This window comes from Hetaerina americana, unplaced genomic scaffold (genome assembly GCF_022747635.1).
Source record: "Hetaerina americana unplaced genomic scaffold, ioHetAmer1.1.p SCAF_1, whole genome shotgun sequence".
In the NCBI taxonomy this organism is placed as follows: domain Eukaryota; kingdom Metazoa; phylum Arthropoda; class Insecta; order Odonata; family Calopterygidae; genus Hetaerina; species Hetaerina americana.
Window position 1 is genome coordinate 2,072,282 of NW_027286069.1, and position 26,860 is coordinate 2,099,141.

General features: G+C 35.5%; 1 protein-coding gene across 1 annotated transcript in view; it reads left to right on the forward strand.

Moving 5' to 3' along the window:
- Nucleotides 1-26,860, forward strand: part of LOC139687496 (neuronal acetylcholine receptor subunit alpha-7-like) — a 152,817-nt gene that overhangs the window by 115,030 nt on the left and 10,927 nt on the right. The window contains exon 9 of the mRNA XM_071584685.1: nucleotides 5,033-5,142. Within this exon, the coding sequence (XP_071440786.1) occupies nucleotides 5,033-5,142 (110 nt within the window). The remainder of the gene's footprint in view (nucleotides 1-5,032; nucleotides 5,143-26,860) is intronic.

Sequence of the window (26,860 nt, forward strand, 5' to 3'; positions counted from 1 at the left end):
TTTCTTTAAATTAATTAATTTAGTAATAAAAGTATCTCTTATGAATCAGATAGTATTGAAGAATAGGAGAATGACTGTTAAACAAAAGGGGAACATGAAGAATCTAATCAGGAAAATTATTATAAAATAGATTATGCGATTTTCATTGGGTAATTAAAATGTTTAAGATGGCCAGAATGTATTTACAGTTGGCTGTTGATTATCCAGACAACCGAGTGGGGGCATAGACTGTTCATTATAACAACAAAGAGAAGTTGTGATTTCAGAATTTTATTGACAATGTGCATGCATATGATAACAATAGGGGAAACTACAGAAGAATATGGTTTTAATATACTTCATATACTACATATTTTTCTACAAATCAAACATTTCATTGCTGAGCATCCCCACTCGAGGGATGACAAAATATTGGTGCCACATGTATGGCTTCTTTGATAGGGCTAATCTCATCAAGGAGACATTATATTTTCATTTTTCAAACTATTTTTTTATCCACCTATTGATATCCAGCTCATTTCACATGCATATTTAAAGCAAGGATTTCTGTCTTGAGAATGAATCAAAACACTTTAAATGAATGAATGCTTTTGGAAAGTTTTAATTTAAAATGCCTACTGTCCAGCCACACCTTTCCCTAAAAATCCTGGTAGTAAACATTAACTTTTCCATTGTTTGCTAAATAATAAAACAAATTAAATATATTATTTATGACCTTTTGCAAAGCTGTAGAAATGGGCAAATGGTGATAAATATGATGTCCATGTTATGAGTGGTACAGTATGTTTTCTTTTATTTCAAATCAGTATGTCACATTAGTTTCAGCATTGAATTATCCCATTTACTCATTTTAATCCATACTTATTAGTTAATTTGATAAACTGCATGCAATTGAATGAGAATAAACACCATTTAATATGCAATAAAATGCCAAATATCCTAGTTTTCCCCCAAAAGAGTTACATTTTTTACTAACCTCAATTTCACGCAATAATTTTACAGTTAATACAATTCATTTTAGGTTCCTACCCATTGTTATTATTGATTTGATAAATCAACACTGAAACGACTGAAAATCCCTAAACTGCATTTTAGCACAGTTAATCTGAAAAAAAGTGTCCATGGATAATCAGGAGGCAGCTGTATCTATATTACTTTGTGTAGAATTGTACTTCAGTTTTTATGATTTCCAATTTCCTCTCTTAAGCTTCTTTTTCTGTAGATTATGTACCTATATCAAATACCACTTACATAAACTTGCTTTGTTAGCATGTTCATATGTAAAAAAATATTGGTAAATATTATATCTGGTGCAGTTCTTAAAATTATTTTATCTTATGGCACATGCTTGCGGAAAATTTATGGATTGTTAACTTTCTCTTTCATTTTAGGCGAATGCTACTCAGGAGCACATTTTTGACTAATTTGAACATTTTTCAAATTCAGGTTAGGGAACTACTGAGAGGATTTCTTAACATATTCGCCCTGCTAATCTTATTTTTTTTTCAGAAAACACCCCTTGCCACTCGAAAATTTTCCTGATACTAATGACTATTTTTGCCTTTTCTAATGCATTCTAAGGACGTTTGATCAGTTTTATTTTCTCTTCTCTCTCAGGACCAGCTTAATCACATTGCATATAATTGGAAAGACACGGAAATATTATTTTAAGTCACAAATGAAGCACAGATTTTTTATTAATGCAAAGTAGATGTTCTCAAAATATTATAAAACAATATTTATGGAATGGATAGTCATCCAATAATATAACATTTTTTCAAATACTACACTCATTTGCTAGGTTGTGTTTAATTTTCCTCGGCTTTTGAATAAGCATGTTGTCTGCTATGTTGAAGTTTTAAGTAAAACAAAATTCTGTTACATTAGGTATGTCAGATCACTGTATTATTAGCTGTTGTCCTTCTTGCCTCTGTGTCATTTTAATTTGAGTAATTTTTAGCACCTTGAGCCAATTGCTAATTTTTTGTTTTGTAATAAAATTAGAGCTCATATTCAGAATTTTTTTTGTTTTGATTCACATTTTTAGAGTATTATGTTGCTCCTAGAGTGAATGCAATCTCTGTGAATAGCTTGAACTCAGTTTAATATCTGTAGTTGGGGTTCATACCCCCTGAATGTTACTCATAAATGTATGGAAGTTAGGCATTGAAATAGATGCAGGAGGCCTCATTATCTAATCTATGTTTCAATCTATTGCAGGAGTTACCATTCTTCTTTCCCTCACCGTCTTCCATAACCTCGTTGCTGAGACGCTACCACAGGTGTCAGATGCTATGCCCGTGTTAGGTATTGGCAAAAAGGATTTGGATGCAGTCCCCTTGTGAATGCCTGTCTCTAAAATGTGTCCCGCATTGTTCAGAATTTGCTGTATGCACTCTTTTGGTGTTGTGAAATGCGGATGGACTGACTTTCAACAGAAAAACATAGGCATTAATAACAGTACTTTAAAGATAAATAGATCTTTTGTGCTTATATTCACAGAGTTGGTGTAAATCATAAATATTTATCATTTTGCCAGTTTCCTGTTCAAAGTCAATCTAATCGTTCCCTTGGTGTCTTGTTAGGTGCTGTATACGGAGCAAATGGCTATGTCTTGTAATAGTCTTGTTGTTCATGTACAGATGCTGATATTGACACTCCACACCTTAACACGCAAAACAAGTGTCCAAAATATAATGTATAGTAGATTATAGATCAGCAAAGAAAATATTTTGACAAGCTTTATTGGATACAGGAGTGTGGTATCTAATGGGGGATTCAAATATCACGTTTGCATTTTTTTCACGACCATTTCTTTGTTGCAGGGGTGACAATCCTCCTATCTCTATCTGTCTTTTCTCTCATGATTGCCGACGCTTTACCGCAGACTTCAGAAGCTATTCCCTTACTAGGTCAGAACCCCTTAATGCTCTTGTCATGATTTGCAAAAACAGAAACTTGAAATGGTTTACTCTTTGCTCTGTCTTTCTCTCTCTCTCTCTCTCTCTATGACTCCTCTCTCTTTCTCTCAATGTGCTCTGTCTTCATGCGCCGTGTCATGACTCTGTCACTTCAGTACTCCTTGCTTATTATTATTTTCATGGAGTAATGAAATCTATCTCTCATTGTTACTTTCACTGGGTCCTTTGTTATTTTCTATATGTGAACTTGAATGGGTAGGGGGAAAAGGTTGGCCTGCAGGGTGTTTCATAGAGGCCTTCCCAAAAACTTAAAAAGACGTTTGGTCTGATTTGAGAAAAACAGCTTCAAAACCAAAATCATGATATTTGAAGTCTGAATTGTGGTATAGATATGGTGAGGTGAGATACATCTTATGATCCTAAGAAATGAACCACCACGTGGTGCACGCCTGCCACCATATACTGCCATCACGCTGTAAGATGCTCGGCATGTATGTCGATGTGTTTGCACTAAATCTAAAACTAAAATAACGGGACCACTGAAACACCCTGTTAAACAACTTACCCACCATGCATGCATCCATTCACCTAAAACTAAACTGAAAATGTGCTAAATAAGAACATGAATACTGTTGTATTTATATTTTGCAAAACTCCTTCCACTTTTCTGTAGAGAGGCAAATGAATACTTTACTTTTCAATGAGTGAAGTGTATGTAATTAATCCAAACTGCAATTTGTAGCTAAATGTTTACAGATGAACGTCGTATTGTAGCTGTATACCACTTCTGCATGTCTTCTGATTAATGTAGCAGTAGGTGAGAATTATTTTCAATATACTGTGAGAAAGCGTTTCATTATATATATGAATAAATATGTTGGGAAACCCATATAAAGGTGAAATGAACATACTTAATTGAACTATTTAAATGTAAACACAACCGAAACATTTGCCACTCGGCATTTAAATTGATGGCTACACAATGAAATTAATAAATTATATTAAATTAAATTTGATTTTGCTTACCTGCTTGATTTGCTTTGACAAATAACTGCTTCTAACAATTTTTAACAAATCTTTTTACAGATGAAAGAAGACTGATATCTTGATTTTTTTCATTCCAGCCATTTGAGAAACTTATGTTCTAACTCTCCCTCATGTAACCTATCATCATTGCCCAAACACCCAAATTAATAAATTCCAAACTATAACGCATGCAAAAAAACACAAAAATGAACAAATGAACCGTACCCCTCTGCCTCCAAGTAACAAATGGTTGTGCTACTAAATTTAAATAAATTAGCTAATCTAATGTCTGGTCGTTAAACTTGAAAACCGCTTTATTATAAAGTTTAATGACTAGAATAACATGCAAGCTGGGGCAACTCCTTCTTTTGAAGATTACCCTCAAGTATAAAAAGGTAAAGACTTTTTGTGAATAAAATTTGGTAGTAAAGTAGATGAGTAAAAAAAGAAAGAAAATTGTAGTAACTCATTCTTATGATATTTGAAATAATATTAATTTTTAAGTAAAAGATTAAAATTTAAGATTTATTTATAAGTTCTCTTTAAGTTTATATGAGGATCTGGGAGGCATTATTTCAAATTTTTTTCCTGCCCTATTAAAATAGAACTAATATAAATTCAAACTATAAAAAGAAAATGAAATAAGCAATACTATTAAAAATATGAACTAAACATATATAAAAGTTTTGATTAATTTGCCTTGCATTCCCAGATTCTGAATATAGTTTATTTTTTATATTTTAAATTTCTTTAGCTTCATTTTCTCTGCATGCCCCAATTTTTGTTCTCATAACAAAAATTATCAAATTAAATTAACATGGCTTAAATGCTGGATGAGGAAATATATTTTGAATTGAATTAAATTGCATGATTTAAAAAAGTCATAATGTCCTTCTGGCATGTAGAAACGCTCAAATCTCACATTTGTAGTAAAACACACATTAAAGATATAGTTCTCACTGCCATCACCTGAGCTTGCCAAAAAGACAGCTTTCTTTGTGTGTAAATCAAATGTGTAATCATTTATTATATTTATGAACCCTTTGAAGCATTTTACTGAATTGTCTTTTTTTTCAATTCCACAGGCACATACTTCAATTGCATCATGTTCATGGTGGCATCATCTGTGGTGTCTACCATCTTGATTCTTAACTACCATCATCGAAACGCTGACACTCACGATATGTCAACGTGGGTGAGTAAAGTCTATTGTTCTTCAAATAAATTAGACAACATATACTAGAGTACTTTATTTTTTCATCGTTAGCTCTGCCTTGTCCAAATGTATGGTTATGTTGACAATCTGGTGATTGAGATATGGGAAAATGGATGTCTAACACTGACTGAGGTTTTTTTATCAATGCTCAAACAGAACTTTACTAAAGAGGCAATGTAACTTATTGCCAATGCTGCTGGTGTAAATATTAGCAATGCTTCTAATATGTTGATTATAATTGAATTTTAATATAATTTGCTAACAGATATAAATGACTACTATGAGGATTTCCTGAGAACTGGCTTTTAGGAATAAATAAAATTTTACAGTATAAGTTAATCAGATTGTGCGACAAATATGTAAAAGTATATAGGTGCATGCATCAATTGAGTATAATTTTATGGCTTACAAGAAGGTAATTGAGAATAAGTCCTTCAAAGTCAATGTCAATAAGTAAATTATAATTAATCTTTAGCAGTGGTATTTCTGATGGTTGAACTCATATCATCATAGTGCAAAGTCAATAGTTTAGTATTTCCGTTAAAAAAAATGTGATTTGTCATCATTAGCATCTAGCCAATCGACAAAGCGTTTTCATTATCTGGAAAAGCTGCTTGGAATCTTTCTTAATGAGAAGTCTGTGAAAGGTTTCTTCCCAGGACAATAACTGCTAATGTCCAAATGGATGTATTTGTAATATTTAAAAATATCTGTGATGGAAGTAACTCATTTTCAAGAAAAATATCCAAAAGGCCTCGTGGATGATAAAATAAAGTGGAAAATGATATGAGTTCAGAGTTATTCATTTTTCCCACTTTGCTACTACCTATTGTGAAAGTTGCCATACAACTATATTTATGTGCCAGTGAAGCGAGAAGTAAATCAGCATCAGTGCCTAATGAAGCAATATTGCACATATATTTTTTTAACTTTAGATTTTTTCTACTTTTTTTCAATGACTGAAATGAGGATACTTTAATTTTTTCATGTTGTAAGTGAACATTTTATATGCAGGTGACCTTTTCATATTTATCAAATTTGAAAGATGAAAGCCATATTTAATGTCATTATTAGTTGTCATGTCATTGTAAGTATACTGCAAGCCCATGTCTGAAATCTTTATGCATTTGTCAGTGTTAAAGATTTCCAAAGTATAATTTTGGAATTAAGAGTATCAAGCAATTTCAAGAATAAAAGCTCGCACATCCAAGTGACTCCATTTTGAGCTAGATTTTTGTTCATTTCAAGTATCATTTAAGTCCTCCAGTAAAGGGTTCCATATATTAAATGCATGTAGTTTATAAAACTATTTTTGTTAAATTGTGCAAGAAATGAAAATGAGTTTCATTTAATTATGAGCGGATGTGTTTTTATGCTTATTTTAGAAACCTTAAAAAGAATTTCATTATATTCACACTCCTAAGAAATAAATAAAGAAATAAATATATACCTGTATATATAGTATATGCAATGTGCAATGTGTGTGTGTGTGTGTGTGTATATATATATATATATATATATATATATATATATATATATATATATATATATATATATATATATACAGAAACATATATAAGGAAAAGGGATAGGAACACGTATAAAGAACGAACACAATAGAGGTGGGGAAGGCGGAATCGAACGAATCACAAGAGTAAAAATATTTCCTCAACCGGGACTCGAACACCGGATCTTTCCACTTGCCGGGCGGATGCTCTTAACCACTTGAGCTATCGAGGATATGTAATTAACCCTGAGATCCGTGGGTCTTATATGTCGCCAAGCGCCCCGATTCTTTAGCCAAGAGATGGCGTCAGGGGGCTGTTTCACCCACCAAAGGAGAAATAGACAATACACAAGAGGAAAGGACAGTGGTTAGAATTCATACAACATCATACAGGAAAAGAACAGTGCGTTTCGTGGCACGCATAGCCAGTATATATGAGTATTTATTCGCCGTTTGGCGGGATTTCGTGTTTGAATGTGTATTTGGCCATGTGGCTCATCTCTTTCTTCTGGCTATGCGTGCCACGAAACGCACTGTTCTTTTCCTGTATGATGTTGTATGAATTCTAACCACTGTCCTTTCCTCTTGTGTATTGTCTATTTCTCCTTTGGTGGGTGAAACAGCCCCCTGACGCCATCTCTTGGCTAAAGAATCGGGGCGCTTGGCGACATATAAGACCCACGGATCTCAGGGTAAATTACATATCCTCGATAGCTCAAGTGGTTAAGAGCATCCGCCCGGCAAGTGGAAAGATCCGGTGTTCGAGTCCCGGTTGAGGAAATATTTTTACTCTTGTGATCCGTTCGATTCCGCCTTCCCCACCTCTATTGTGTTCATTCTTTATACGTGTTCCTATCCCTTTTCCTTATATATGTTTCTGTATATATGAGTATTTATTCGCCGTTTGGCGGGATTTCGTGTTTGAATGTGTATATATATATATATATATATATATATATATATATATATATATATATATATATATATATATATATGTGTGCAATGCAAGTACTAGGGATTTTAGCCTGAAAGGCAATGAACATTAAAACAGGAATGGATGCAGCATAATACCAGAGCTAGCCAATTTTTTTGTTCAAACAAAAAATTGGCATTCTTCAATAATTTTCCCCCATATCAAATATTATGTATGTGTATTATCATTACCAATGACAATTAATATCTAATAATATCATGGATGGCTGGAATGAAATTATTGACTTCATCAGGTATACTGGCACCAGTATGATCACATTCAGCATGCATACGTATAAGAAACTTTTCTCAGTCACATTGTCTAACTATGATGTATTAAATGCTAACTTACGTGATGAAAGAGCAACTTAAGTTGATTTATTCTTTTAATTGTCATGTTTAAAACTCATGCAACCAATACCACAAATAATTCTTATTTAAATTGATAACATGTATTTCATATGACTACTATCCCTATTTAAACCTTAGTTTGATGTAGTTAGAGAAAAGCATCATAATCAGATGACCATTACATTTTTCTTAGGTATATCTTTACTCTTTCTTACAACTTCGCAAAAAAATTAATAATTAATATTTAGAGGAGATGATGAAGAATCGTCTGCATTACTCTAACCAATCTACAGCTCCTCCTTTAAGCATTAATTTGTGTTCATCAGCAAATGTTATTACCTAATTATATATGTGTATATATATATATATATATACATACATACATACATATATATACACACACATATATGTCTTCTATATGTTATTTCCATCTCTCTTGAGTAGTTTCTGAGTTATTATAAATTTTTCTGTCTTTACTGTACATGAATTTTCTCTTCTTACTTCCTGAGAGTGCTTCCACCTTCCTACACATCACACCCATGTTACTTGTCTTACATAAACTCTCAAGTTAGCATATGCCAATGGAAACTTTTCCTTATGCCTACTTTGGTTAATCTCAATCGGCTATTTTTTTCACCTTCACTTCTTTGAGCCAGGTGATTTAGCAAAAGCTAATGTTCCAGATATATTTTTGGCAAATTCTAACAAAGTGTATTTGAGTTTGGGAAGGAATTGTTTAGATTTACGTGCCAATTTAGTGTAGTATTGAGGGTAAGGCACCAATGGATAATTAAAAAGATAGATAATCAGTAATGTACCTGGAAATTCTGAGCTACAACAATTGTATTAACAGAGGCATATTATATATATTTTTATGTATATCTTAGTGAAGGAGTAATGGCCTTTTTCTTCACCATTTCCTTTATCCAATCATTTATTCCATTTGCGGTTCCAAAAAATTTAAGATATTTTGAATCGCAGCTAGTTAATTTCTTAGCCAGTGGCCCCATCGGCAGGGTAATGTCCTCACCTACCAATCCAGAGGTTGCAGGTTTGATTCCCGACTAGGTGGGTTTCTTCACCTAGGGCTTGATTGTTTGTAGTTGTCTTCAATGTAATTTTTAGGGTTTAGTCTACCTTAAGTAAAAGAAGAAACAATAAATTATAAAAGAAAGGACTATCGCACCTCGATGGAGTCATTGAATAAATATGTACCCAATCCATGCTTCTTCATTATGTAGAAAAATCAAGTGTTGTTTTTGTGTGAATAATATTACAGGGTGCTATATTCATGACAGATTATTTTACTTAGCTGTTAATATTGATCGGACAGTATTTAAAATAATTTATTACCAATTATGGCACTCTGTCTATGAGAATTTTACAATAATTAATCATAAAATTATACTGATTTTGACTGACATCTCATATTATGCATTGCAGCTTGTGAGGACAAGGTCCTATGGCATTCAAGGAAATGGCAAGGTCCACTAAGGATGACTTTTAAGAGTTCCCAGTTGTTCCAGCCTCTAATCATCTTTATCATGGTCCTCTAAACTTCACATTGCCAACAAGCCATGTCACTGACTTCCGTTTATCCATAAATTTGATACATATGCATTCTATCTCTGCCTTTATGCAATGATAGTGATTACAAAATGAACACTCAGGGAATGTTTTTGAAGTTATTTTTACTGCAAAATTAGATGTACATCTCATTTTTATAATCTCTCAGAAAGAAACAAAAATAAGTCCATTTATTAAAGAAGTATATGACACGTTTGGGTTATGCTAGTACTATGTTATTAGAGAATATTTAAAAAAAACATTTCACAGAGTGATATTATGCCTATAATGTTGATCAAGTTTATTGAATACAAAATGGAAAACTTTTCAAATGGATTAAATTCATCATAATGATTGTGTTAGCTGCTAACCTTGAGGTGAGGAAGGAATGGGAGTGAATAGGAATGGGAGAGAATACCTTTTGCTGGGACCAATAGATGTGTCCATTAAGTATAAGGGCATAAAATAATTAGCACTAAAATAAACTTACATATGACAAAGAAGCAATAGATCAAGATTGAATTACTATGGACCCAGAATTCTCTCTTTTAAGATTAAAAAAAGAACATATTTATCAGTTAAATATGAATTCAAATAAAAAATTGGAAAATTTGCTCACTAAAACTATTTATTTATTACTCATTGATAGTTCAAAAGCAATTTCAGCCTCTAAATGTAATCTTAATGTGTTAATGGCTGTAGTACAGCGATGTGGAAGGCAACTAAATACCACCACTTTGTTGACATGATGGTCAGCACTCACCATTTCTCAAGTTTTCTAGAGATTTAATGGCAAGCATGAGGACCCGCTCCATAAAGCTCTTATGGAGACAAACTAGTTCCCCATTCATACATATGATAAGGCATTACCTCACAGAGTACATTAGACAAGAGGGATAAGATATTTAGATTAAGCACTAGAAAACTAGATTGTTTTAGGCATATGGAAAACTCCAAAAACTGATATAGTGATGTAAAAAAGGGACTAGGTTTTAAAAGAGATAGTTTGGAAATAATGAAATAAATTGATATAAAGAAATGAGACATGTAGTTACAAGATCATTACCAAGATATATGTGAAAGGAAATTTTTGAATTCAAGTTTTGCCTTGTATGAGTGCCAAAATGCAAGTGAAGAGCATTCTGAGAAATAATAAATGGATTATTGTGGTATTGATAGTAAGAAGCTAATGGACACTATTTTGGCATATTTATGTGCACACATGTGGGTCACAGCAGTCCAGGGGTAGAGCATTGTATTACTGACTGTTAGAGGGCCCGGGTTTGATTTCCGGGTAAGCCCCCCTGAGCACCTGCAGCTCCACACAAGCTATGCGATTTTTCGGGAACCAGATCTTCCCTGGGAAAACACAGGTGACACGGGGAAAGGAACTAGACCCCATGCCTTGATGAGTGAATCACCTACCTAGCCCACCTTTAGGTTGATTACTGTGTGTATTATTTTTTTATGTGCTCACATAAAACCTTCAAAGTGACCTTGCTAGAAATAGAACAATGGGCAATAGAAAATGCATATGATGGCACTGGATGTAGTAAAAATTCTAAATGGAGAGAAAACATGATAATCTTAGCTTTGTGAAATGTCATGCTTGGAAAAGCCATTGGAAAATATGGAATGAGAGATGAGAAAGGCTAATAGAATTATGGTCACAATATAAATTACATAGCTGTGGAATTCATTTTGAAGACCATCATGATTGAGAATGATATTTAGGAACACGGACAAGGCAAAAAGATATAAATCAAAGTTTAAATAGATACTTCACCTAACAAAGCAGATACTCAGTACTCAACTGCATAAAACACTGCAGAGGCTGCCATGTATATCAGTTCAACATGCCAACTATGAGATGGAAGTATGGCACATATTGTATAAATTACTGTATAATTGGATAATCAACCTGGGCTCAGCAGTGTGACACCAAGAATAAAGAAATGAAAAAGGCGAAGAGTGGATTTTCACAAGCTTTCTCAAACCCTACAAACCCCTGTTTTGAAACATATTTACATTTACTTCATACAAAATATTCTTGGACTTAGCTACTTCAATAAATAAACAAATTGCCACTTCTACCACTCTTAATCCAGTCACTATTTGTAACCTTTACTCCAGACCCTTAATGATGTGCCTAGTAATTATGAAGCCATTTATTATGTATAGTCATGTGTGAAGTTTCCACTGAATCCACATACCAGTCCGTCATTTGAACCAAACTTCAGTGCTATAAAGGTAGTCAGAAGTCACAAATCTTCATTCCTTTTGTTGGTCTCTCTTCCGTTTTCTTTCCTTATGTTTATCCTTGTGTGCCTATTTTTATCCTGATTTTTACTTTGTTTCAATGATTTCTTTGTATTTGAACAATGAATATTCTTTAATCTTCTTAATTATAGTTAAAGTTCCTAAATGCCAATCTTTTCTTGTAGAATATCCATCTTCCTCAAGGAGAGTGTGGCCTTACAACAATCTCTGCCTGATGTTTTTTCTCCATATCTTCTTGCATGAGTATAATCTACTAGGTCTATCACTGAATTTTGTAATGGGATTACCATTAAATCATATGCACCAAGTTGGATGCTCAGAATCAAGGTTTTTATAGAGTCATCATTATTGCTACACTGACCAGAGGCATAGCTTGAGTCAAATACCTCCATGGACTTCAAATTATTTAATATGACTTCAGTCAGTAGTTGAAGCTTCATCTTACAAGTCCTCGAAATTCCTTTTTGAGATTTTTCCAAGCTTCCAATGTTGAGGACAAATCTTGAACATGAGGATAAGAGATAGTTTTCACAGACTTTCCAATCAATGTGAGCACTTTATTTTGTTCCTTTTCTGTTGATATTTGTAGTTTCCTTTTGCATTCCACTCATTCTTAAACCTCTGAATCCATGAGACTAGTTTTCATGGTGAACTTTCACTCACAATGGGAAATGTCATCAAGCTTCTCTGCGAGCAAAGTTGAATAACCATCTGACATTTTGAAGTAGGTAGTTCCTCTGCAATATCTGCCCATGAGGTTCCTTAGATATGCAATTTTTCTCAAAGCATCTTCTATCTTCAGTTCTCATAGATGAGTATTTTGAGCTCAGCTGGCGGGAGCAGTGATAATTGCTCCCGGTAGGATCACCCATGCCAGATAGGTGGAAGGTTAGGAGCCAGACAAAAGGTAGCCTGTGCCGCATCTGTTCCTCAGTGAGGTGGCTGCAAAGGTGTCTGACCCCAGTGGGGTGGCCATTGAGTGATGGTGTCATGTTAAAAACACTATTGAGGAAAGCAACAGGAAACCACCTCAATTATCATTCCTAAGGACAAAATGATGGACAAGATAGAGAATATGAGTCCTGGCAACTGCAGGGCTTGGCCCAATTGGCCATGTGTCGTGTCCAGCAGGGGGAAAGGTAAGGATTCCACAGTTGTCATCTCACAAAATCCTTGCATGGGAAAACCAACAGCAGCAGGACAGAAGGCGCAGGAGAAGAAGACCAAATTTTTAGAATAGGAGCGTGGAATGTTAGGACAATGTTGTGGCCAGGAAAATTAGAGAATATTAAGCGAGAGATGGAAAGGGGAAATATAGATATTTTAGGTCTATGCGAGGTGAGATGGAAGGATAGCGGGGATTACTGGAGTGATAATTATAGAATAATTTACAGTGGCGGGGACGAAAGCCAACGAGGGGTTGCCATAATATTAAATAAAGCAGTTGGTAGAAGCGTAGTCAACATAGAGCAAGCAATTGATAGAATATTTCTAGTAGAGATAAAAGCAGAACTGACAAACATGGTCATTGTTCAGGTATACATGCCACTGAGCAACCATGCAGAGGAAGAGGTCGATAGGATATACGATCAATTACAGGACATATTCGCGTGTGTTCCTGCAGGGAAACATTTGATAGTGATGGGGGATTGGAACGCGACGGTAGGCGAAGGAAGAGATGGTGATGAGGTGTGGAACTACGGTTTAGGCACAAGGAATGACCGCGGGGAGAAAGCAATTGAGTTCTGCAGGAGACAGGGGTTTACAACACTTGGTTTAGACACCACAAAGGCATAGGTATATATAGAAAATGCAAGGTGCTTCAGAAAGGTATCAGTTAGATTAATTCCAAAGAAACAGCAGGAAATGCCACTACAGTAACTTTTAATGGAGTCATCCGCTAATATGCAATTTCAGTCCACCAATTTCACAGGGTAAAAATCATTCGCCTTGACTGAGATGCGAATCCGGATCCCTCAATGTCCGGTCGAGTGCTTAATTAAGCTATCAAGGCATCCTCTAAAACTCTGAAATTTTGGGGGCATTAAAGAAACAAGATGCTGTGACAAAATACCATACGTACAATGCCACAGGCATTCGTAGTCGTACGAGACGTGCCACAGTCCATGAGGTGAAAGCCAACTTTTAAACATTTAGGCTGTTTATACCTTTGACAAATTCCAAATAAACTGCGGGAGATGCTGCAACAGTAACTTTTAAAGGAGTTATCCACTACAATGCATTTCAATGCAACAATGTCAGAGTGTAAAATTCATTCGCCTTGACCGGGATCCTGGTCAAGGCGAATGACTTTTGAATGAAGATAGCTTAGGTCCAGGCATACTCAACAATGAAATAGAAAGGGCATTAAGGAAGATGAAATATAATACGGCTATAGGGGTAGACAACATTCCTACAGAACTACTAAAAGGTTTACGAAAATGTGGGAGGAAGAGGCTATATGGACTGAATCATAGCATCTATGAGAAAGGAATCTGGCCAGAAGACTTTGTGAGATAAGTTTTAGCTCCTATTCTGGAAAAGGTAAAGGCTACATTATGTGAGGACTACAGGACAATAAGTTTGATATCCTATGCAGCCAAAGTTATTCTCAGGATCATAAACAAAAGGATAGGGAGTAGGGCAAAGGATTGCGTTGGGGATGATCAGTTTGGGTTTAAGAAGGGGAGAGGTACGAGTGATGCCATTGCAGTAATGAAATTATTAATCAAGAGGAATATAGAATACAACCAGGAGGTATTTGCCTGTTTTGTAGATTTTGAAAAAGCGTTTGATAGAGTTAATTGGGAAAAACTAATGAGTATATTGCAGAAAATAGGAATAGATAGGAGGGACAGGAGGCTAATCTGCAACCTGTACATGTATCGGCTACTCAGCTGCGAGTGGGGAACGGAGAGTCCAGATGGGCACTGTTAAAAAGAGGTGTAAGGTAGGGTTGCCCAGTATCACCATTGCTGTTCAAGGTATATGTGGAGGAAATAATTGAAGAGGCATGGGAAGATCTGGAGGTAGGAATGAAAGTTGGTGGGGAATTCATAAAATCAGTTAGGTTTGCTAATGACCAAGCTCTAATTTGTCTGTCAGCCAAGGGGTTGCAATCATTGCTGAGTGAATTGGAAACTCAGTGCGACAGATATGGGGTGAAAATTAATATTAATAAAAAAGGTAATACAATTTTCCAGGAAGAAAAAGGCTAAGCTAAACATTAAAGTAGGAGGGCAAAAACTAGAGCAGGTAGAACAGTTTACGTATCTCGGAAGTATTTTCAACCACCATGGTCAAAGTAGTAGGGACGTAAGGAGAAAAATTGCACCAGACAAAGAGGCTTTCACAAGGAGGAAGGAGTTGATGACCGGGACATTGATTAAGGATGTTAAGAATAGACTTGTAAAAACTTTTATATGGAGTGTAGCTACGAGGGTCATCCGGAAAGTAGTACCCGTTCGTGAAATAAAGACACAAAAGTAAATATTAACAAACATAAAAAATTTTATTTGAAAGAGGATACTTTAAACTACTTCTCAACATAATCTCCAAGCAAATTAAGGCATTTGTCATAACGTGTGACAAGTTTCTGTATTCCTGCTGCATAGTCCTTCGCCGCCAGCTCATTGAGATACGCGAGGGACCCATCTTGCACAAATTTTTGCATAATGCAGATGGTGTTTAACAATTTCATGAACAATTGTTCGAGAAACATTGGGAAAATGCTCACAGATGTCATCAATTGTGACGCGCCGATCGTTCCTCACGAATTCGTCAACTGAGCTCACCAGTTGGTCTGTAATGACAGACGGTCTCTCCGAACGCTCATCGTCGTGTGTGTTCCCCCTCCCCATGTTGAAGTTGCGACACCACCGCCGAACAGACGACTCGTCCATTACATTGTCTCCATACACCTCCTTTAATTGGCGATGAATATCACATGGGCGAACGTTTCTTGCATTGAGGAATTTAATCACTGCCCTCATTTCACAACTGGCGGCGTTCTCAATTTTTTTAAACATTGTAAACAATCACAGAAACAACACAGGCAATGCTAGCGTCACGCAACTTGGCTCAGAGAAGGCAGACAAGCCACTGAAGCTATCTGACCTCGTCCAGCGGCTACTCGCGTCGTCAGCACTTCATGCGGCACGAACGGGTACTACTTTCCGGATGACCCTCGTATGTATGGTCATTGAAGCAGGAGGATAAACGTAGATTGGAGGCTTTCAAAATGTGGGTGAGAAGGATGGAGGAGGTGAAATGGACCAAAAGGAAAACAAATGAGGAACTCCCAGGTATGGTGGGTGAGGATAGGGGTTTGTTGGGAGAAATCATAAAGAGGCATGAAAAATGGTTGAAGTGCATATTGATCGGAAATGGGATGTTGAAAACTATAATAGAGGGGAGAAGGGTAGGCAAACAAGGAAAGGGCAGGAACAGGATAGGGATGTTGGAAAGGATGAAGGGAGGAAGGAAGTACACAGAGATGAAGAGGGCCCTGATGTACAGTAGGTTGCTGGATTGTGTTTTGTTAGGAGTCACAAAGTATTTATTTGGTTGTTGTATCCATCCAAAACCTATCTTAGCCGGCAGATTACTTAATAATAATAATATGTACCAGAATGCCTAAGTATTTGAAAATTAAGTATCCTGTATTTTTCAAAACAAACTGTCATAAAAACCCATCAATATTAAGTTTGCTAGCATTTAAATATCCTCCTATAAACTATGTCATATTATTTCAACATGGAAGAAGATAAAAGTTAATGAACTCATTACAGGACACCCAACACTATGAAAATTATTTTAAATATGGCAGTATTAATTGATGTTCACAATAAAATTCAAATGTAGATTTTTAGATTACAATAGTACATATATTATCTAGACATGAGACAGCCTACATTAGTAATTATTCCTTTATTTAGGTATGTATAAGTGCTAAAAATCATGATCAATGGAATTAAATGTATGTACTGACTTATCATTTTGAAGTTTAGGAAAAGTATCATAAATGCTTTTTGTTTTTTTGCTAAAAAGCATAAATGCAAAAATATGAGTATTTTATACAAAAATTATACATTTATTCACATTGAAATTTTTCATATTTTGTAATTTCATTTTAATGAAAATTGTCAGTATTCTTATTTATTTTGTAAAATGTAAAGACAATTTATTAAATGAGATACTTCATATTAATTATTTAAATATCATCAAACATACCAAGTGAGTCTTTTTTAAAAATTTTCAACAAATTTAGGGTAGATTTTGGAAGGGCACATAATTAATATCACTACTTTTCTTGGCTTCGTCAAACAAGACACAACTTGACATTCCACTCTACATTAAACTGTTCCTCAACTCCACACACATCTATGTCCCTTCATGCCATCCAACATGCCTATCCTTTTCCTACCCAAAGCTCACATTTCTAACATTCTCCCCTCTACCACAGTCTTCAACCCTCCTTTCGTGCCTCTTTTGAATTTTCCCAGAAATCCTCTCTCCCTCCTCACTATACCTAGCACTTCTTCAATTATTTTACTTTTTATCTATATACCCTCACGAAACTTCTCCACACCCACATCTCAATAGCCTCCAATCTATGCCTACCTATTATATGTACTGTTTGGTTTCAGGCTTCAATTTGTGGAAGTATTGAATATTATTGCCCATCAATTTGTTCCTATGACTATTTTTCCACAAGACACAAAATCAAAGTTTTAATGAGTCTTTTCTTAGCATCATAAATCAACCATTCTGCTATCAGTTACCTTGTGAAAGCTTCTTTGCCTAATTCAATTCTTCTTCTTATCTTTAATACTTTCACCATCTTGGTCCAAGACATGTAAACTGTTCTATCAGCTCTGGTTTTTATCCTAATATCCCATACCTATCACACTGGTTTTTTTAATGTGCTCAGCAATGATTGTAACCCTTTGGCTATTTGGCTGACTAAAACTGTGCCTTGAGATCATGGGTGATCATGGATACCCCTTCCTTACCACTTTTCCTAATACTGTCCATTCTGACCTTCCATCCACTACATGCAGCTGAGTAGTACAAGACTCTAAGACTCAGTCTGAGAACATGTGCATAGTGTTGATAATTCCTATCCCTCTGATCAATTTAACAGAACTCCTATCTTCTGCAATACATTCATAGATACTTCCCAATTTACTCTATCAAACACCTTGAAATCTATGACAGTGGCTGTATTCTATATTCCTCATTACTGCTATGGTGACATTCATACCTCTACTCTTTCTAAAACCAAACAGATCATCCACTAAATAATCATCTTTCCTATCCATCCTTCTTTTTATGATCCCAAGTACTGCTTTAAATGTATGTAAAATCAAGTTATTGTTTGATAATCTTCAGGTGCAATTGCCTTTCCCTTATTGGGATGGGAACTAACACTGATCCAAAAAATTCTACCAGGCCAATTCCTCCCTCATAATTTCTATGAATTAGCCCATGAAAACTCTCCCTTTTACATTTTTCTATGCCCTTAAGTAAGTTCCATGGAAATTTTACTATACCCACAGCCTTATTTTATTTCAATTCCCTTAATGTCCTTTCGGTCTTGCAACACACTTGGGTCTAAGCCATCCCCATATATATCATATTCTCTTTCTAAATTTACTGGCTTATAACTTTATTATATAGATCCTCAAAGTATTCATTCCATCTCTCCTTAGTTTTTTTTGGTTCTATTAAAAACTCTACCGCTGTGACATTGATAGTGTGAACTGTATTTCCCCTACTACTTCCTGATTTCATGCTTGTGTTTTCCAAATCATTAATATATCTTGGAATTTTGGCAAAAATACATATTCATCTGCTAAAATGTAGGTATTATATGGTATCTTTGGTTTGTCTTCAGCTCAGTACTTTAGTACATTTTGATTTTAGATACCTATTTGGAAGCAAGAAGTACCCAAAATTCGATAATAGGAACATAACTTGTATATGATGAGTCAGCAGATGGGCCAGTAACAATGGGGCACATAGGGTGATTGCTGGTAACTGCTGTTGATTCTGATATATGTTTCTAGAACAATTTCAGCACCGCAAAAGAAATCTCTTTTACATTCTTTGGGAATATTTCTTATTACAAGGATAAATTTCTAGAGTAAAAGGAAATTTAGGGAATGCGAAACTTAAGCTGAAACCCTGCAGCTACGGATAAAAACAATAAATGAGATTGACCAGAGTTCTTGTCATATAGAAAATTCTGTGGGTTGGAAGCAGAATGGCAGTGCAAATCAAATCTTCACTCACTTTATGTATTTATATCATAACTAACAAAGGTCATGAGATAAATTGAGACTTTTACATCATGTGACCATAGCATATATAGGAAGGCATATGTAACTACATAATGCAAGATAGTCTGGAGGTTACAGTGGCAATAAAAGGAGACAAAAAATTTAAAACCATAAACACAAGAAAACATCATAGTTTTTTGTAGTTTTCACCATGACTTTTTATGGCTCTTTATAATGAACAGAATGTACTTGTATTGCTTTTAATTTGGTCAGCATACTCAACCTTTTACCTCTCACTTCCATTTTCTATTCTTTCATTATTTCTTATTTCTCTGTAACTCATGCTGAGATTGATCCATATGGTTTATTTTTGGTGAGTTTTCTGGATGAACTGCCCATCTTAAATTTATCATTCAGCATATCTCCTATTCTTTCTTTTACTGTCTATTTGATATTCAACATCTACCTTCATCACTAGGTTTCCCTTGCTTTAAAATGTTCTCCGGCTTGCCATTCCAATATTGCATGATTCTGGTTAGTAGTTTGTCACCTCACATGCTGTTTCCTTGTTTACAGCCAAATATTTGGTAGAGTACCCTGTCAGCAAAACTACTGCTTTTAGCAATTATGTTTCCTCCCTTTTTATTTTTCTACTCCTTTTCTCCTTCCTTTTCTTTTATCCCACTCTCCCCAAGCAGTGAGCTTCCTCATTTAAACTTATTTCCTGGAGTCTAATTTCTTTCCAGCAGGACATCCATCCATTTTATCTCAAAATTTTGGCTCATTTTTCATGCTATTATTTTGATGCACATATGCAGTTCCATAATGAAGGTTCAATGCCTCTTGCATTTCTATATGAATGCAAATATCCAGACAAACTCTCTGAAGGATTTTCACATCAAAAATCTCTCCACTACTTTCTGGTCATGAATTAATTCTCATCCTTAATCTTGCTCCAATCCTCTCCTCTCCATTTGATGGATTTTTTCAGTGTATCTTTCCATTTCATTCTTGACTTTCTACTTGGTGTAATATTTTGCACTCTAATCTTAAATATCTTCCTAGCCAATGCATTCTCTGATTTCCTCTTTCTGTATCCATATCATGTTAACAACTCCTCAATTCTATCTTTTAGATTCTTTAGTTTGGCCCTCTTCTTTCTTCATGCTTTGTTTCATGATCCCAATCTAGGAGTCTTGCCAATTACAGTCTTCACAAAATCTTCTAGCAATTCCTTCATCAGTTGTACCCTTTTCTGACATTAAGCTGCCCAGTATTTGAACTGACTGGCTCTTTTCAAGTAGGAGGCTTGCATTGATGCATCGCCCATCTGGTTCACCCTCCATTTGGACCATTTCAATTTCACTCTTTTCCATAGTGAATGTCAAGTTGTATTGACTAGACTCATCTGCCAAATCCTCATTCTGGCATTCCACCTCCTCTCTGCTGTCCTACCACATACCATGCAGTTGTCATCTACACACAGTAATAGTCTATGTTTTCTCCTCTTATCCCATTCTCCTCTGTTAAATGTACCTATCTCATTCAAAACAGGAGAGACAGGATTCCTCAATCCAAGTTTACTTTCCTCTTGATTATCTACTATCTCATTAACTTTTGAATGTCAAATATTTAGATCTATTCAAAGTCCTTCAATAAACTTCCATTCTTAATTATTATTGAGTATTTCCAACAGTATATATTTTTACCATTCCTCCCCAGCAAATTGGTAATTAATGGATTAACTTCATCAACCCTTCATGCCTATTTTTCTCCTGTTCTTTTACTGTTTTGACAGATTTGCTTCTCAATGTTCTTCATGAACCTCTCTCTCATCTTTCATTAGATATTTTACAGAGGCTTTGATCCATGATGCAAGCATTTCTTCCATGCATTCCCAGCATCTAAATCTTTCAATAGCACATTGTTAAGCTGTTTAATTTCAGTATTAATTCTCCAAAGTACCTCTTAACCAGCATATTAACATGGCGTTTTGCTGTTGCTCACCCTGTTTTCACTGATTTATTCTCACCAGGTATCACAATTATTTGGTCTTTTACCTTCTTTTGCTAAATGCTCTCAGTCATTGCAACATATCTTCATTTTTTTGATACTTCTATGCATAGTTATTTTTCTTTCTTCTATTATCTCTCATAAATATCCAATTTCTGCCCGGTGCCAAATTTCTTACATAGAGGTATGTTCCTTTATTTATGCAATTGATTTCTTCAAATCATTCCATCTTCTCTAAGTGATGGCTTTGTTCTAGTCCTTCATCTGTTAATGTAGAAAATATTCTCTGCTGTGTATTTTACCAGCATTAATCATATTCCATCTAATTCTTTTATTACCTTCTTCATCCTCATCTATAGAGATCACCCTCCTTTAACACTATGTTTTGGTCTCTATTTTTTATCTCTACTGGGATTTTGCTTATGCTACTTCTCTTGGTTCTTAATATCTTTTCCTGGTATATGGTAAATTTTAATTTATCCTTTATATCTTCTAACAAGCCCTGGCATCTTTCACGTGCGTCACAATAGACTGTTGGCGAAGGTTTCTAATTGAAAAGAATACTTGTTGTCAGTGGTTTGTTTGCAACATTTTGATTGATTATATATTTAATTTCAATTACTCTGAAGCCTTACTATTGGAATGATTTGAGATAAACTTGAAAGTCAATTTCTTATACAAAGAATCCAATTTTTTACCTGGGTGTCTTGCTTGATGCATTGGAGATTGTTATTATTCCCCAAATGAATGGTTATAATAACAAATAGGAAAACATTTTTAATAACCACATGGATAATTATTTCATAGCCATCCAAACTATCTTATGCCTTCCCATTTCATCTCTCTAAACTGTTGATATAGCAATTTCTTTGGCATAAGTGCATCTCTTTGCCAAGCTTGAAAATGATGAATAATTGTGATAGTAATGAATTATAGAAACCACATAAAGTGAAGGTTTGTGTCGGTACTTGCTCTGAATCTAACCCTTGGGAAATGAGCTGAGTATACTAGGGTCAAACTCCTTGATACATCCATGCAATAAGTAGGTCATATATGAGTGCTGTGAGGAAGTAATACAATTTCTCAGACCTGAAGTTCAGTGATACATGAATGCATATCAATGCTATTATATGGTCCAATTATTCCTCCTGTATTCTCTTATTACTATTCATTTGTTTCTGAATAAGGAGAGTAGCTAGATCAGAGTGTTTGCAAGGTGCCAATCAATATTGTCTATAGGATGGGCACCTTACTAACTCAGAGCTGGTAGTTCACACCCTCTTTGTTTCATTAGTTCAAAGAATATTTGTTTTGCAAGGTGAATGCATTCATCGCTCTCTTTACTGACAGCCACCCCTACACCGCCATCCAAACATTCTTTCTTCATAGAGTGCTCAGCTTCATGGATGCCCTGTGAATAGATTTTCTAAAAACTGTGTGAAAATGTTGGTATACAATGAATATCATTGTTTTATATAGTTCAAAAATTCCAAAAACCAAATAATTAACATACATTTTTATTTTATATGCATCTACTTGGAGAATAAATTCATTTTTAAAGCTAAGGTTTCAGAAAATGGTCTACAGTCTAACTTAAACTGAGCAAAATGAATACTGGGTAGTGTGGATTACATAATCAAAGGACAAAATGTTTACATTTAGATAGAACTATCCTTAAACAGTTAATTAATTAGTATTGTAATAAAGTTATTCAATGAATATATGACCAATCCACAATAATCAATAGAAAAATGGACAATAAAAAGGTCTGATTTCTTTCGTGTAATGATTTGATTGTAAAAGAATGGTATTAGTCTTTGCTATGTAAAATTGAAATTAAAACAGTTGAATTTGACAAAAATTTAAAAAAATCATCATATATTAACTACTATCTCAAACATTTCAACAAACATTCCTTATGAACTGTGAAGAATACAGTAATTATGGCTTTTGGCAACTGGTCATTATTGCAAAGATCATTATAACTTCATGGCATAAGTACATCTTCCCCAACATACATAATTGCTCATTCCAGTAAGTGTAACTTTGTTCTTTACTCTATTTAAGCACCTTGTCTTAGCATAATATTCTTCCCTCTGGATATTATTCAAATGAGAATTGGCCCATGTTATCCTCCAATCTGAAACTCACGCTTTTGATTCCTTAAGTTGTCCACATTGTAATCCTTGTCTTATATCCCATTTTAATTCTTCAATCTTTACTGCCTTCACAAATAACTTTCATTCTCTCACTCATGCCTAATTGACTACTATAAAAGAACTGTTTTCATTAATTAACATACTCAATAAATCTGCTGAAATAAGAAAGCATTCCAATATAATGAGTTTGTAATGTGGATTTGTTAAGCATTTGTACTTCTTTCTACTTCTTACTACTTATTTTATCCTTTGGCACTGATCATTTAATTTTGATCATTTAATGCCACAGAATAGTATGAGAAATGCATTTAGCTATACTAGTATCTGAAGAGACTCTCCAAATATTTAAATGCACAATTATATTAATATTAATTTTTTTCTAGAAATGCATCAAATAAAATATGAAATTTTTGGATCTATGGTATATTAACCAAACTAAAGTTTATTTAGATGGGTAAATTATTTTGTGCATCAAGAATGCTCAATTTTTACAAAGAATAGGACAAAATTTTGAGCTTAACTTTTCTTTTTTTCTAATTTGAATGATTAATAATCACTTAATATAATTTCATGTTTCCCAGAATAAAAAAATTGATAGGTGATGGGTTGAAAGTTCCAAATGCATACAGTCTGTTCCCACAGCAGCATTGAGAGCATACAATATATAATGAATTGCGTTTTATAAACTTCTTTCCCCTTCAGTAAAAGTTTTATTCATTGTTAAAAGGGTTCTTAGCCAAGATATTTAGATAGGGTTAAGCGGTGAGGTCCATTGGCAATGCTACCAATTTAAAAAGTTCTTAAATATATAAACCTATTTTGATTGGTGGATTGCATAATGGACCAAGGGAGATGTAAGTTCGAATCTTTATCCAAGCATAGATGTTGTATAGCCATTAAAGGGATCCCCCCAACTGAATTAATGGGATGAGGTGCTCTCAAATAAATTTTTTAATGCACTTTTAAAAACCAATTGCTGCTATGCTGAGGATATATTTTCTTCACTGAGAAGATTATTTTTTTGGAGTTACTATGAAATGAAGTATTGCCTTTCTGGTAATTTAGATTAGAAATTTTCTACATAGTTGTTCGATTGCCATGAAATGAACATGAACCTTAAAGCTTAGGAAGTGGGTAGATTAGCACTCTTATGTTTTTTTGACATTATTCATTTTTAGAGTAAAGCACTGGTGGCAGGGTAATACCCTCACCGGCTAACCCAGAGGTCGGGGGTTTGATTCCCACCTCGGTAGGTTTCCTCCTCCTAGGGCTTGGTATTTTGTGATTGTGTCTATTGTTATACATTTGTTAAGAAGTCTGATGTAAATACCAGAAAGTGCAGTTTTCGGATTAATGCTACATAACAAAAAGACTAGAACAAGAAAAAGTTTCCACTCTGTGCCTTTAATACAACTCTTTTCTTAATGACTGCACTGATACTAATAAAAGAGTACCATTTATAGTAGCCTGAGGTGCTGAGTGCTATATGGCAGTTGACACAATGTTCCCAAGCATTTTTCTCATGACCAGATTTAGTTTCAATTTAGGAGGATTGTCATCTCTGATTTTGAGTTTCAGCAGAAAAAAATGAAGTAAACTGCTATATGGATTTTGGTATAATACGCTGTTGAAATATTAGCAAAACCAAGTGGTCAAGAAGAAAGTGTTACATGTTTTAGGAGAGGTGTCATTCCTTTGGCTTTGTTTCTTTTGAGGGAGATGTCGAAATAAAATTACCAGCAAAGCTATTCACAAGTGTTATTCCACTTGTAATGATGTTTCTTTTCCAGTTTGATTACCTTAAAATGAATTGTGGGCAAATGTGTAGTTAGAAGAAACATTGCTATCGGATAGCATTTTATTCTCGCTAGCCATTTTAAAGTAATTATAGGAATTAATTAACCATTTATCATTGTCCATAAAAATGGATTAATGATAATTATCATGGAATGAAACATAATTGCTATGAATTCTCACAGAATTACTCAAATTGTAGCTAAGCATCAGTTATTCTTATCTTCTCTTCACTCATAGTTAAAACAAATTGATTCTATATCACTTCTCAATTTCAAAATCTGTCTTCTGCAAAAAGATTGATTATATCGATGCAAAATAGCTGTATTACTCCTTGTGCCCACCTCTGGATGCACATTTTCTTTGATAACTCCATTTAGATACACTTATTACTTTTCCAAAATGCATTCTGAATGCTTTACCATTCCTTAGTCATATAGTATGCATCCTGATGGTAGGATATTGCAGTTAGTTTTAGCCCTTGACTAAGCAATTATCTTTCTTCTATTACCAATTCATCTCTTCACGTTGCCTATTCCATGAATTCCATTATTAACAAGAGAGGAAAATTAAGGATTTCAAAGTGTGTGTGTGGATCTTTCATTGATTTTGTTTTTTTCTTAAAACAATACCTTGCGTTCATGAGCCCCGCCAAGCATAGAGTCATGTTAAAGAGACTTGGATAAAGGGAGGTTTGGAGAGAGAAACCTAGGCAAGAGCATTGGAGAAGAGTGGCATGCCATTTTTCTGGACTCATAATACCTAGAATTACAATTGAATCGTGACAGAATAATCTAAATTCTCAGGTTAATAGATCCTCGTATGTCTGCTTACAAGATATATGTACTTATTCGATCCCAGCAAAAGAGCACTTCACGATGTGACCGGCCATGCTATCACATGAGCCTGGTCGTGGCAAAAGGAACCTCTCTCCACGGCCTCCAACCTCACGCGGTTCATCCCTCGCTCTATTTACCCCTGGCCTCCTCCGATTTGCCCCCCGTTGGCCTAACCTAAGCATTCGGCCGGGAGAGGAGGCATCGGAAGGAGGATTCAAGTGATTCCCTTGCCTATCCCCCTCCCTCCACCCCCTATCCCCCGAATTACATACGCTTTTCATTCTTTCGACCGCCCTCCGACGGACAGCCCCTCCGTGACGGGGATGAGCGGGACTAGTCCCCTCAAAGGAAGGGAGGGTTGTGGTGGGCAGGGAGGGAGGGAATCATTAAGTCGGCTTCACGGGGGGCAGTTCTCGGTGACTCAAAGTGAAAACACTTCAAACTCACGGCATAACAAGGTGGTCCTCCTCTCGCACCGTGCGGCAGGAAGTGACATGCCCCGCTCGAGTCACACTCACGCCCCTTCCTTAACTTCCCCGTGGTGTCGACCCCCCCCCCCCTTCCCCCCCTTCCCCGCCCTCCCTTCGCCCCTCTCCGCCGCCGCACCCTCCACCGCTGCCGTGGATGGAATCGCCGGCCGGTGGGTGGCTTCGGCCCGTATTGATCTCGCTCTCTCTCTCTCTCGCATACCAGGCGCTCCCCCCCTCACGCCTATCCCCTCTTCCAGTCCTCCCCCCCTCTTTCTCTTGCACCATCGCCATGAAAGCTCTCTCCCTCTCTTCTCCCCCCACCAACCCCTTTCCCGGACCTCCCCCTTCTCCCTCCCCCCGGAGCCCGCCCACCACCGCACCAACATCAAGTACCGCCACTGTGGGACGTAACCTGCAGTCAATGAGTGACATATTGCATATGTGAAGCGAGCCCACTTCCATC